This window comes from Dipodomys spectabilis, unplaced genomic scaffold (genome assembly GCF_019054845.1).
Source record: "Dipodomys spectabilis isolate Male_0828 unplaced genomic scaffold, ASM1905484v1 ptg000289l, whole genome shotgun sequence".
Classification (NCBI taxonomy): domain Eukaryota; kingdom Metazoa; phylum Chordata; class Mammalia; order Rodentia; family Heteromyidae; genus Dipodomys; species Dipodomys spectabilis.
Window position 1 is genome coordinate 3,838,918 of NW_024870966.1, and position 14,823 is coordinate 3,853,740.

Genomic DNA, 14,823 nt, shown 5'->3' on the forward strand with positions numbered 1-14,823 from the left:
TCAAATGCCATTTTCATCATTTCCCAGCTGTTAGGCCTCCAGCAAGTCTTCCAGTCACTGCATGGCTCAGTATCTTCCTCTGGATGAGGCTGAGAACAGAAACATTTGCCTCGTAAGGCTGTGCTGGGTGCTAGTGTCTGCCTCTGTACAGTGTGGCTAGAGCAGTGCTTGCTGTATGGTACAGCATGCTATGTAGACATTAGCTATGGTTTTCCGAGCTGGTCCAAGGCCAGAGCACTGCACGGATCTGTCTCTGCAGGAATTCTTCTGTTTGCAGAATTAAGAAGGTAGAAGCTGAGAACATCACTTTTGAGTCTGCTCCTGGCTCTGGCCCCAACGTTGTTGCATTTCAAGTTTGATTAAATGTTTTCCCATCACAAATCTTTAGAGTGAAGTCCAATATGCAGAAAAGAGTTGAGGGGGGGGGGATTTTTTAAAAAAGAAAAAGAAAACTTGATCAATCCCCAAGCTTTAGTTGTCTTGAGCTTATACAAGTTGGTCCCTATTTGCTATACACATGCAAGTTGGGGGATAAAAAGGAAAAGGACATCAGAAGAAAATCTGATTTAGAGCCAGAAAGTATGTGCAGAGCTTTTAGAAGATGGAGATCCCACTGACAATTGACTGCAAGTTGAGTATGTCTGACATGTAACTAAGATATCATATGAATCTTAAGATGTCTGATTTTCTTCTTTTGCCTTCTATTACCTTTAGTACCTTTCCTGAAGCCGACTGAGGCACCACTATCCACAGGTAACCTGCTGTCTCTTTGGCTGCCTTCCCCTTGTGAGTTCAGAGAGACCCAGCATTTCTATGGAGGAAGTGTGACCATGCAACACACTGTCCGCTTCCACCTTCCTCCCCGGCCTCAGCCTGGCCCTGTCTGGCCCCACCTAGAAATCTGAGACTGGAAAGTGAGAGGGGGAAAAAAGGCTGTAAGATCCAAGGAGGCTGGTTGGGGAATTGGCATCTAAGAAGACTCCTAATGACCCCCAGTCTCCATCCAGTCCCTCTTTCGAAACTCATCTTTGCTCTGCCCTGAGTACACAAGGCTTCTACTTCCTTGGGACACACAGTCCTTTGGATGTGGGTGTGAACATGCAGGGAGCCACCTTAACCATTGCCGAGAATAGATTCACGCATTCATTCAGCCATACTTGATCCTGGGAACAACGTAGGCAAGAACTGTTGTTGTTACTTGATTAACATGTGTAAAGACACACACATGCACACACATGTGTGCTAGTTAGCTCACGAAAAATTGAAGAAACTCAGTGTCAGAAATGAAGATGTCACCACACACAGTAAAAAGACACCTGTGCAGTGGTACAGGTCACTAGTCCACTTGATTAAGGAACAGTTGTTTTTATTTTTAAACCAGTTATAACTATCTACAACATACCACATGGTTCCCAAGACAAAAGTAAGACATGAAAAGAACAAAGGAAATGGAAGGTTTTCTGGTGAGCTCTGGCGATGAACTCAAAGTGACTTTGCTTTGGAATGTCCACCCAAGGTCTGGGCGTGCGGCTGGTGAATGGGGCAAGCAGATGTGAGGGCCGAGTGGAGGTGTTCCATGACGGCACCTGGGGCACCGTGTGCGATGACAGCTGGTCCATAGAGGATGCTCACGTGGTCTGCAGACAGCTGGGCTGTGGGCCAGCCTTGTCTGCCCTCCCGGGGGCCAGCTTCCGCCCGGGGTCAGGAAGAATCCTCCTCGATGACGTCAACTGCACGGGCAGCGAGCCTTCCCTGGCTCTGTGTCCTCACAGCGGCTGGCTCACCCACAACTGCGGGCACCAGGAAGACGCCGGTGTCATCTGCGCAGGTGAGTGAATGTCCATCCAGGACCGGTCAGGGGGCCCCGAAGTCATCGGAAGAGTCTGGAAAGAGCTCTCTACTTGGAGCCTTTCGCTGTGGCCAGGGTAGCAGATTTCTATTCCAAGTCTGAAAAGGAAATGTGTGTGTGTGTGTGTTCCCATTTTGTAGTATTAGGGGTGGTCCTATTCAATGGTAGAGTCTACAGAGGCCAATCACTTGTAAAAATAAAGAAAATGCCCGTCCTTCCCTCCTAGAGTTGCTGGAAGGAATAAACCAGACAACCCATATTGGACATTTGGGCAAGTGTCCATCCAACACAAAACACACATAGCTATTGCCATTCTGTTGTTGACATTGTTCTAGTTGCTAAGCCAAATTCTGTCAGAGTTCTTAAGCAGAGAGAACAACCCACACTGGAAATGTCAACCCTCAATGCTGAAGAACAACTTTCTTTCCACCCACCTTGCTGAGTGCTATTTAACAAAATGCCCTTTCAGTCATGACACCATCGCAGCCTCTGATGCCCACATCCTCCTGTCTGTTTCTCCCCACAGGTTCTGAGGCTGTTGAACCTCCACGTAAGTTTGAGTTCAGATCCACCGCATTTGTTGCTGGTGACTGTCTAGGGCAGGGGTCCCACGCTGGGTCTCTCTTGCAAGTTTTAACCCTCCGTGACAATGCCCTGAAGCAGATTCTTACAGAAGGTAAAAGGCCAGGCTGTTTCCCATCCCTGCAGGGCCCCGCTGTGTACCCACATGTTCTTGTAAGGGACCCCACAAGGCAGCTCCAATCTTGAGGGCTGAGCCCCTGAGGAACTTCCTCTCCTCTGGGTTCAGAGGATGCACTTTCCCTGTGCCCCATCGCTTCCTTGCAGCAGGCTTCAAGCAATACTTCCTCGGTTTGATTTCTTTCAACCTCTCCCCTGCCCACCATCATTCCCAAATCAATGTTTTACAGCTTCCTAAATTTGAGTAAACCAAAATTAATTGCATTCTGAAAAACTCAACATGTTCTCTGATAGGCCTGGATTCGGAAGGCAAAGCCTGAACTCCAAGCATTCAGCTTCACTGTGTTGGATTTTTTAGGAGGGAAAAATAAGGCATGAAAAGTGACATCCCAAGCATGGTAAACGCAGGATGTTATTTTTTAAGTATCTCCCACAAAGATGACAGTGTCCTTAATTCCCTGATGGATCTGCCCAGTACAGAGACCAACACAGCATCTCACTAACTTCCAGGTACAAAAAGCAGTCGTGTGCATATGCTGCCTACAGAAGGCTCCCATGTTAGCACACTCCCACCTGATCAGGTGTTGCTACCCCCACAGTGGTGGAAGTTCACAGCTAGCGGTGCTATCTCCCTCGAGTCCTGAAGGAGCCTTCACAAGCTGATGTAGTCTTTGGCCCCTGCAGATCTGCCGGTGGTGAGGCTGGCCTATGGGAAGAGCTGGTGTGAAAGTCAGGTGGAGGGCCATCACAGAAGTACCTGGAAGGTTCATGGGCCTGGTGCTGCCCAGGTGGTGTGCCAGCAGATGGTTCAGCCCTGGTGCCCCCTGGCGCACTCCGTTTAACAATGGTTCCAGCCCCATCTTTTTAAACAATGTTATGTATACAGAGAGAGAACCAACCTGGGCAGGGTCACCACCATGGCCTGTCTGTGCACAACTGTGGGCCAGGCCCACGAGGACGCTCACAGACATGTCCACAACCCCAGGGTTCCATCCAAGTAACTTGTTTCCCTTGCAAACAGCACACCTTACCCGCCAGGAAGGCCAACCCTAAACAGCAAGGGATCCCAGGAGGGAGGAACAACTTCTCCCAGAACTGTCATGGCTGTAGCCCTGAAAGCCCACACACACCCAGAAGCCCCACAAGACCCTGACAACACAGGATGTTGGCGCTCTAGTGACAATAAAGGAGGTCCCTCTGCCCATCATCACAGCCTGTTTTCCCTGGCGAACAGAAGAGAAGAGATCTGTGACCATAAATATACCCGAACCAGATTCCCGGGTCAGATTTAAATTTCCAGAATGGTTTTCCTAAGTATGTCAAACTCATGATTTTCTCATTAATATATTTCCAAAGAGAATTATGCTACATAAATGCTGTCCTAATTGCTGATTGGCTAAATCCGATCTTTCTTGTACAATTCAGAGAGATGCGTTAATGAGTATCTTGCTAGACAGGGAAGGTGGCTCAGAGTTGCTGTCCAGCTGGCCTGGCCCCCTGAGCATGCCGGCCTGCCCGTGCTGGCACTGCCTGGGGTCACCCACCATCCTGGACCAGGGAAAGCTCACTTCCAGCTCAGCTTGTGAGGTCTTAGCAAAGTTCACCTCCACTCGGGTGAACATCACCTGTTTTCTCTTTCAGCTCTCACAGTTGCTCCAGCCCTGGCAGAAACTACTCCCACCGCTGGTAATCCTCCCAAAGTTTCTCTTGATGCTTTCTGGTTATTGGCTGTGTCTCGGGGACTCTGTGAGGTTACAGTGATGTCTGTACCCATATAGACCCGTGTCTCCCCCAGGACTGGGAAAACACACGGGAACTTCTGACTGCTTGACCACTCCCTGGTTCTTGTGGTTGTTTTGTTGTACTTTGTTTTTTTCACTTTGAACCTTGGACAATGCTTGGCTTAAAGGAAATAATGAAACTTGAGTTTGCACATGTAGAGGCTATTTCCTGTGAGTTTGATGGCCTGGCTCCAAAATAGATATATATTCTCATTCTGTTAATTACAGCATAATGCTAAAATGAGAATGGTGAGACTAGTATATTCGTATTTTCCCAAAAGAAATACTAGTATATGAGACCATAACAAAAGCATAATTGAGTGCAACTAGAAAATGGATGAAAACTTTCTGACCGGTGGACTAACGTTCCTACCTGGTGTTTAACATTCAGACATGACTTCCACTTCAGAAGAAATCACACCTTCACCTGGTCATGGGCTCTGCCCATGGCACTGTGTGTATTTAACAGCAAAGTGGTCTTCATGCCACTGGGGCTGAGGTGAGGCAGGCTTGAGGGGGAGGGTGGAGTATCAGGTGGTCATTATCTTTGAACTCAGCACCAAATCCAGACCCTGTGCCAGACACAAGGGGGTGGGAGGAGCAGATGTAGACTGGAAGCCCCCTAGCCAAGACAGACCCCCTGTCAAAGGCTCCAGACCTTGCTTTCACCACTGCAAGCTCATATTTATGTGTATGGTTACTCCTTCTTGCCTGTGATGGATTCTCTTTGTGAGGACAGCAACCTTACGTGGTTTTATTGACCTTTTACCTCAGCATCTGCTCAGTGCCTGGAACCCAGGAATGGGTGATCAGATGTGTTAATTAAAAGGGAAGGAAGGAAGGAAGGAAGGAAGGAAGGAAGGAAGGAAGGAAGGAAGGAAGGAAGGAAGGAAGGAAGGAAGGAAGGAAGGAAGGAGGGAAGGAAGGAAGTCAGCCATGAAACAACAAGAAAAAGTTCATTGTAAAGCAGTGTTTGCTTACCATTTGGTAAGGTTTGACCAAATTTTTTTTCTTTTTTCTAGAAACTTTGAATGTTATTAAAACAACTTCAACAGGTAATTTAAATTTAATTTACTCGCTACAGATTATTCTAATCACCAGTGAATCTATCAAATAATTTATGTATTGGTTAAATCTTTGGTTCTTTAGTATTTTTTCATTTTGTTTTAATGTGTTTATGTTGGCCTGACTCATGAGATCCATCTCTGGATCCCCTGAGTTCTGGGTGACCCAGCCAAATGCATGCGCCAGAGTAAAAACATATTAAGCCAAGTCGATTAAAACATACACAAAACCAACCTGTGGCCAAGTACAATTTCCTATTCACTCTCCATTTCTTATAGAGGCTAGCCACCAAGTAGTATTGCCAGCATAGGGAAACATCAAGACCACAGCTTTCAGTGATCCTCTAACCTTCACCTACCATTCAGCCATCTGCTAGATCTATGCCAAGACAGCCACACAGCAGAGCTACCTAGACCACAAGCCATTCTTGTGTGATAGATTTTGAGTAATACCATTTGAAATTATGCAAGGGGTTCCTAGTGTGCCATTACAATAAACAACTTTATAAATGAGAGTATGAAGAGTTTTGTCAAGTTAGCTTTACCTTAATTTTTACCAATGTTATCAGGACATATAGAATGCGTGGATTAGTTTGCTAGAGCTCATATAAGAAGGTCATTCAAACTCAATGTCTTAGAGAATAGAAGTTTGGTACATCATAATGTAAAAGCTGGAGATCGGAAACAAAAGTGTCAAAGGGCATGCTTCTCAAAAAGCACAAGGGAAGGCATTTTTCCAAATCTCTTCTCTATTGGTAAAATCAAGGCAAAATTAATTAGGTGAAACAAGAAATAGTACAAATTGTTTTTTTTTCACTAACCTCGTTCAATTTTATACGCAAGAATATCTACAGAAATATTATTAGATTATGGAAATATTTCTCAGTATTTTGAAATATGAATATATTTCTGTATTCATATAATTTTTTAAATTTTCCATCTGAAAAGTATTTAAGTTTATGTTTTGGCTATTAAATAATTTTGTTGCATAATTGTCATCTCGTTTAGATTGTAAAGTGAAAACTGTCAAAATTTTGATTCTTGACTTTTACTGAAATTTTATGTTATCTTTTTGTAATGAGCTTATTATAGTTCCCCAAAAAGGCGTACTTTCAGTAAAGATATACTGAGCACATTAAACAAGCAACAATATTTTATGCTTCATCTATAAACTACTTCAAAATAAAAAAACAAGAAATGTGAAGAGGGCTTGTATGGGGGAGCAATAAAAAGGTTGTGTTTCCTCAGTCTGGTGCTAAAGCAATTAGGAAATAAATCATCACTGTAAGCACAAAAATATGGCCACTATTGCCAGTAAAGCTGGTTCAGACGGCTATACTTAATTCAGAGCCATCCCTCCTAGTCTCAAGCTGTCCAGAGAAAGTTCCCAGCTTAGAGATGACACTTCTCCAACTCACTGGGTCCCACCCATCTGAAAAGAGGAGGAAGGCTGGGAAAGCCAGTCTCCATTCAGAATCATTGGTAGACCAGCCCTGTATGATTCAGAAACTCAGCCAATGGCTACTGCCCTCCAGACAAGTCATCTCCATCTCTACGTGAAGAAGGAAAGGGTGAGGACACAAAGGGAGATTCAAGAAGTAGGAGCATGTCCCGGAGCCGTAGAGGATCTGAACGTGGCCTGACACACACGTGTCTGGAGAGCAAGAAGGCATGCTGACTGATCTATGCCGCACCCTAAAACCCCTTGTATGTGTAGAGGGATGTGAGCCTGACACGACTAACTGCTGCCTTGTCATTTCTGTCCATCCACAGCTTCAGTCTCAACCGCTGTGACCTCCACATCAGGTAGAGCTCTGTCTGCCATCCCCTTACATATCTCTTCCTGGGGTATCATTTATAAAGCTAGGCTGTTGCATAAACTTTGCCCCCAAAAGTCTTGGTAAAAAAAATAGAGACCTTGGAGTCCCTCCTGGTATTTAAGTCACTTTTTCTCTTTGTGCATAGATCAACATCATAGATCAACATCAGCAGAGGCAACCTCTCCAACAGGTAAAGTCTCTCGTTGTACTGTTCAATGAGATGATCTCTTTGTCATATTTTCTTTAGAAAATAAACCTTATTAATAATCATGTGGACCATAAAGTAGAAACCAATGAAAAGACATGACCGGTGCCACTCAGCTTATGTCTTTTCATGGTGCTGGGCATTGGACCCAGAGCCTCACACACACTGACCAAGAAATCTATCTCTAAGCTACACTGCTAACCCTGCTATTTAAAGTATCCTCAGTCTCTTGATTTATACCTAGATGAACCTTCATCCTTAACAGAAGAAGGAAATACCTCAGCAAGAGAGAAAAATACTTCCTCAGAAGAGGATGAGGACAATACCTCAGCAGAAGAGAAAAACAGCTCAGCAGAAAGGGAAAATACTTCAGCAGAAGAGGAAAATACTTCAGCAAAAGAGAAAAATACCTCAGCAGGAAAGCAAAATACATCAGCAGAAAAGGATAATACTTCAGCAGCAGAAGGAAATACTTCAGCAGAAGAGGTCAAGAACATTACCTCAGTAGAAGAGGAAAATACCTCAGCAGGAAAAGGAAACACTTCAGGAGAAGAGGAAAATACTTCCCCAGAAGAAGAAAATACTTCAGCAGAAGAGGAAGAGGACAATACCTCAGCAGAAGAGGAAAATACCTCAGCAGGAAAGAAAAATACTTCAGCAGAAGAGGAAAATACTTCCGCAAAAGAGGAAAATACCTCAGTGGGAGAGAAAAATACTTCAGCAGATGAAGAAAGTACTTCAGTAGAAGAGGATAAGGACAATACCTCCGCAGAAGAGGAAAATACTTCCACAGAAGAAGAAAATACCTCAGCAGAAGAGGAAAATACTTCCACAGAAGAGGGAAATATCTCAGCAGGAGAGAAAGGTACTTCTGCAGAAGAGGAAAATACTTCCACAGAAGAAGAAAATACTTCAGCAGAGGAGGAAAATACTTCCACAGAAGAAGAAAATACTTCAGCAGTGGAGGAAAATACTTCCACAGAAGAAGAAAATACTTCAGCAGTGGAGGAAAATACTTCCACAGAAGAGGGAAATATCTCGGCAGGAGAGAAAGGTACTTCTGCAGAAGAGGAAAATACTTCCACAGAAGAAGAAAATACTTCAGCAGATGAAGAAAGTACTTCAGTAGAAGAGGATAAGGATAATACCTCAGCAGAAGAGGAAAATACTTCCACAGAAGAGGACAAGGACAATACCTCAGCAGAAGAGGGAAATACCTCAGCAGGAAAGAAAAATACTTCAGCAGAAAAGGAAAATACTTCCACAGAAGAGGAAAATACTTCCACAGAAGAGGAAAATACTTCCACAGAAGAGGACAAAGATAATACCTCAGCCAAAGAGGAAAATACCTCATCAGGAAAGAAAGATACTTCAGCAGAAGAGGAAAATACTTCATCCGAAGAGGACAATACCTCAGCAGAAGAGGAAAATACCTCAGCAGAAGAGGATGAGGACAATACCTCAGCTGAAGAGGAAAATAATTCAGCAGAAGAGGAAAATACCTCAACAGAAGAGAAAAATACTTCAGCAGACAAGGAAAATACTTCAGCAGACAAGGAAAATACTTCAGCAGGAAGGAAAAATACTTCAACAAAAGAGGATGAGAACAATACCTCAGCAGAAGAGGACAATACCTCAGCAGAAGAGGGCAGTCCGCCTGGTAATGTTTTCTGCTGACATATTTCTTAAGTGAAACACAACGTTTCATCTTTCTATTTGGCAAATAACCTGGACTCAGAATACCTTGCCTATGATACAAATCCCAAGTACTAAGAAAGTCCAGCATCCTTTCACAGGGATGGAACTCAACCATAGACATAGGCATAGGCATAGACATAAACATAGGCATAGACATAGATGTCAGCATAGACGTAGGTATAGGTGTAGACATAGGCTTCTTTCAGAAGCCTCTCCTTTCTCCTCATTTCTGTTCTTTACCACTCTGATTCCAGGACCAAAGCAACCCCCACCTCCTATGCCCCTGAAAACAGAGTAGGTAGAACGATTATGCGATTTGGGGCCTTACAGGCTTACAGGTTTCAGTTGCAGGAGATCTGGTCACGCTATCCAATCCTGAGTCTCCATTTCCCCATCACTAAAATAGTGCTAATCCTGACCTGGCTCAGGGATGTAAGTTTTGCTGTCATATTACAATGATCTTTTTCAGAGGAGAAGCACGCTTCACATCATCTTCTCAGGCACAATTTCACACCTACATCTGCACATCCACAAAATAAATGCAGAGCTCTGAGGAAACTGACTTGCGAATGGAGCCAAATTGTAATCTTTTTTTTTTTTTACTTATTTTTCTGGCAGCCCCAGATCTAACTTGGACAACAATGACTCCATTGCCTGGTAATGATCATATACCTGTTCCTCAATTAAAATAGTTTTGTAGTTTACAATAACTATATTTTTATCATAAAGTTCATTAGTTTTCCTAGCTCCATTTCTTTACCTGCTGAGAGGCTGAACTGCACCTCTCAGCTATGAGCTTCCTGTCTGACTATGACTCTTCTCATTTCATTTTCCACCCTTGTAGGAAAATCTAATATTTTTATCTTCCTCCCCCCAAAATCAGTATATTTGCATAGGTTCCTTTGTGATTGTTTCATATGTTATTTTAAGTTAATTCTAAAGGATTAACAGGATATAACATCACTTTTACATTTGATACCAAGAAAATGAAATTAAATGGCCACTATTTCTATACTCAAACCAAAGTAACAACTTAAAAAGTATTCATGTCTGAATATACTTTTATTCTTCTGTTTTAAATAGAAATATGTGATTTTGTGGGACTACATTTTAAACCTTTTATTATTTCTTTTACAGTTACAATTTCAGTTGATAAAGAAATGGCCCCATTACCTGGTAAATATTTTCATTTATTTCTAATCTCTAAAATGATAATATACCTATATTATTTATATCTAGTTTGGTATTACTGTTAGAATAAGATTTCTTTTTCATTTAAATTCCATCCTCCTTACCAAAAAATTTTATGAGCTTGTAGATGTATATATGCAAACACACACAGATACCACCCCCCCCCACACACACACACACATTGTGGGACAGAAATCCACCCAAAGTTTATCCTCCAAGACCTCACACAGAAGATATTTAACTGTGTTCGAAGTTCATCTTTATTCTTCTCTTACTTCCCCTCCTCCTTCTCTTTCTCCTCATCCTTCCCCTTTTTTCTTCTCTGTCTCTTTCTCCTCCTCCTCTTCCTTCTTTTCATTCTCTTCTTCACCTTATTTCTCCTTTTTCTTCTTATTTTTCCTTTTTCTTCTTCTGATGGTGCTCCATCATCAAACCCAGGGCCTCATATATATTAGCAAATGTGCTACCACTCAAGAGATACACCCTCAGCTCTTGTGTTCATAGTTCACACAAATATGATTATCTTGCTTCCAATATTGTAGCTTCAATTAGGCCAATTCTCTGATTGTAGTCAGAGAATCTAACACCAGTGAGTCCACATTCAGTGAGCCTCTTCATATGCCTAAAAGTACAGAAAATTTCAAGGCAGACACTATTAAGCAATTAATATGAAGAGAACTCATTTTACACACTTATGTATGAGGTACTGCCAACATAATCAGTCAGGCACCCCATAAAATCATGTTGCCAAGTGACACTGAAATAGTTTTCCATTCCATAAGTCCACTCTACAGTGTTGTACAACGAACAATGCATTTCTCAGAATAGGTCCTCAGCATTGCATGATACATGAATGTAGAGGTCTTTTTGTTGTCTTTTAAAATCAATTTTTGAAGTATCATATATATATGACACACATGTATGAATTCTGTCTAATGCATGCCGTTATATAACCAGCACAATTAAAATACACCACATATCCATCACCCAGGAAATTTCCCACACCCGAGAAATTCCCTCTTGCCTCTTTCTCGTTATTTCTCCTACCTTCTCCAGGCATCTGCTGTCTGTTGAGTTTAGATGCGCTCTTGCTAGAATGTCATAGAAATAGAATCAGATAAAACATGAGCTTTTGTATCTGATTTTTTTTTACCTAAGTAAAATTAAATTTACAGTTCTCTTTGAAGTGCAGACATGTGGTTCCATGAGTTGGTAATACATTCCTTTTCTTTGCTTAGTAATATTCCATTGTGTTCATATACTATAGTCTGTGCATCCTGGTATGTTGTTTCCAGTTTGGGGCTAGTATGGAGAATGGTGCCGCGTGTAAATCTTTCTGTGGACGAATGTTTTCACGTATTGTGTAGAAGTGGAATAGATAGGTTATGTAATACCGTTTTCTTACTTTGTTTTGTTTTGCTTTGCCTTTTTTGTTGGTCCCGGGGTTTGAACTCAGGGCCTGGGCGCTGTCCCTGAGCTCCTTTTGCTCAAGGCAAGCGCTCTACCACTTGAGCCAAGCACCACTTCCGGCTTTTTCCGTGATTAATTGAAGATAAGCATATCAAGGACTTTCCTTTCCGGGGCTGGCTTTGAACCGCGATCCTCAGATCGCAGCCTCCTGAGTAGCTGGGATGACGGGCGTGCGCCCGCGGCGCCGGGCTGTGACAGCCTTTTGACGGTTAAACTGGGTCATTCTACTCACGGAGCGTAAAAGGGATGTCACCGTAGTCGGTGCGCGGCTCCGAGTGAAGCGGAAGACGGAGGGGGGCCTCGGAAACGGGCCGATCCAGGGCTGCACGCGGCCGCGGCGGCCTTCTGACCGCCCCTCTGCCCGCAGGCCGGCCGCTGCGCCTGGTGGGCGGCCGCAGTCGCTGCGAGGGCCGGCTGGAGGTGCGCTACCGGGGCCAGTGGGGCACCGTGTGCGACGACCACTGGGGCATCAAGAACGCCTTTGTGGTGTGCCGCCTCCTGGGCTGCGGCCGTGCCCTGCGCGCCCCGGGCCGCGCCCACTTCGGCCCGGGCACGGGGCTCATCCTGCTGGACGACGTGCGCTGCTCCGGCTCCGAGGCTGCGCTGGACCGCTGTGCCCACCCGGGCTGGGGGCGGCACAACTGTGGGCACCAGGAGGACGCCAGCGTGATCTGCGCAGGTACCGCCCCGCCCCTCCGCGCCCCGCCCCGCCCCCTTCCCAAGTCGCCCCGCCCCTCCCCAGCCCCTCCCCGCCCCACGCCCCGCCCACGCCCCGACTCGCCCCGCCCACACCCCGCCCACGCCCCGACTCGCCCCGCCCACGCCCCGCCCACGCCCCGACTCGCCCCGCCCACACCCCGCCCACGCCCCGACTCGCCCCGCCCACGCCCCGCCCACACCCCGAGTCGCCACGCCTCTTCCCCCTCCCGCGGCCTGGGAGCCGCGTGTGGGTCTCCACCCAGGCACTGCCACGAGGAAACCTCCACGCACCCCTATAGATAAATCCGTACGTGCTCCGGCCAAGACCCCACGCTCAGCGGAGGGCCTCAGTTTCCAATGGATGGGCCAGGCCTCCACCGGAGAAGAGCGGGCCTTTCCTTGTGCTTTCTTGACCGATATAGTCGGCAGATCGTAGTCGTAGGGTAACAATTTGTACAGATGGTAACTGACAGATGGTGTACGCTTTTGACAGGTCGTAGTCGTTGTGTGCCTTTCTGGACAGATAATATTTGTACATCTTTATGAAGAATGATGTGACGTGGGGCTTTTGTCGGTCATGGGGTTTGAACTCGGGGTCTGGGCGCTGTCACTGAGCTTTTTTTGGGGGGGGGTCCGGTCATGGGGCCTGAACTCTGGGCCTGGGCGCTGTCCCTCAGCTCTTCAGCTCAAGGCTAGCGCTCTTCCACTTGAGCCACAGCGCCACTTCCGGCTTTTTTCTCATATGGTGCTGAGGAATGGAACCCAGGGCCTCAGGCATGTAAGGCAAGCACTCTACCACTGAGCCAACTTCCCAGCCTGTCACTGAGCTTTTTGAGCTACAGATCTACTTCTGGTTTTTAGGTGGCTAACTGGAGATAAGAGTCCCAGACTTTCTTGCCCAGGCTGGCTTTGAACCGTGATCCTAAGATCTCAGCCTCCTGAGTAGCTAGGATTACAGGCGTGAGCCACTGGCGCCTGCCAATGTAATGTTTTGATCCACTTATATATCGTGCTTTGATCAGGATACTTAAGCCACCCATCATTTGAGCATTTACCATTTCTTAATGGGGAGAACGTTCAAAATCTCTCTTCTAGCTCTCTGGAATTATATAATGTATAACCACTTTTTATGTAATAATAGAACACTGAAATGTATTCCTCCTATTTGTAGCTGCTAAGCAATCCCCCCACCCCCCATCTTCCCCTCTCTCACCCTCCTGAGTGTCTGGTAATTACTGTTTCAGTCTTTACTACGGGCTCAATTTTTGGTAGCTTATTCCTTATTCTATTATGAAGAACTAGAAATGCGGACCCCCCCCCCCCCCCCCCCCCCGTGAGAGTTTAGTCATCAGTTTTATCTAATCCCATTTCAGTGAAATATTTGCTCTGAAATGTAGGCAAGGGATGATGAAGCCAAAGAAAATGGAAATGTCTTGAGATGATTAGGGGCAAAGAACCTGCTTCTTTTCCATCATTACAACTTGTCAGTTCCCTTTTCTATCTCAGAGGAAAGAACCAAGGTCCCCATCCAGAGGGCCCCTGCCTCACCTTGACCTAACCCTCAGGAAGCAACAGAACGGCCTACCCTCCTCCAAATATGCCCCAGTCCTTCCCATGCAAGGTGGGGCCTCTACCTCTCCCGGGCGTTATTTTGTTACTCCCACCTTTCTGTCTGACTTCTGTAAGCTCACTCTCCTTCACTTTCACTGTCTGCCATTCCTGGGAGGGTCCCACCTTCAGTGAAACTCCATTTTCTATTCTTAGACAATATTGCCCAAGAGTACACACGAAGAGGTCTCTGTTATCGGGGTCTGGTATCTGAAGAAGTTGGGGAAATCTGACTAGCACACTTCCTGGCCGAAGTCCTGTCTTCATTTTGAGCCTGAGAAACCCTTATTAATAGCTACAGACTCTTGGGATCCTAGCCTGAGGTCCCAAGCCTGCCGTGAGCACGGAAAGGGACACCAGCCAGGATCTCCCCTATCTGATGGCATTTACTGCCTCTGAAGCCCCAGTTGATTGCTCTCTTGCTTCAACCAATCCTGGTGTTGGTAGCATCCATATTTTCCACACTACTCCACACAGGCCGGCTTGCAGCTCTGAGAGGAGGCCTGGGGCCTTTGCATGCCCTGGGATGCTCTCAGGCCTCGGTTCTCCAGCGTGGCTAGCTTGCCTGCGTCTAGATCATCCACTTCCAGAGGCATCGCACCACTGACATTGTTTTTTATCTTTTCGGCAGGTCCGGAGGACTCTGTTGTACCCAAGGACAATGGTAATGTCATCTTCCTGCCTGGGACACAACGTACAGAAAGTGGGGGGCTAAAAGCAGACAAATGGGGAAGAAAGA

The 14,823-nt window shown here is 45.6% G+C and overlaps 1 protein-coding gene across 1 annotated transcript in view; it reads left to right on the plus strand.

The window, feature by feature from the left end:
- LOC122126825 (deleted in malignant brain tumors 1 protein-like) overlaps window positions 1-14,823 on the plus strand; it is a 76,695-nt gene that overhangs the window by 56,823 nt on the left and 5,049 nt on the right. The window contains exons 32-38 of the mRNA XM_042701353.1: window positions 1,517-1,828; window positions 2,376-2,399; window positions 3,233-3,301; window positions 7,663-9,078; window positions 9,371-9,410; window positions 12,098-12,456; window positions 14,716-14,748. Of these exons, the coding sequence (XP_042557287.1) occupies window positions 1,517-1,828; window positions 2,376-2,399; window positions 3,233-3,301; window positions 7,663-9,078; window positions 9,371-9,410; window positions 12,098-12,456; window positions 14,716-14,748 (2,253 nt within the window). The remainder of the gene's footprint in view (window positions 1-1,516; window positions 1,829-2,375; window positions 2,400-3,232; window positions 3,302-7,662; window positions 9,079-9,370; window positions 9,411-12,097; window positions 12,457-14,715; window positions 14,749-14,823) is intronic.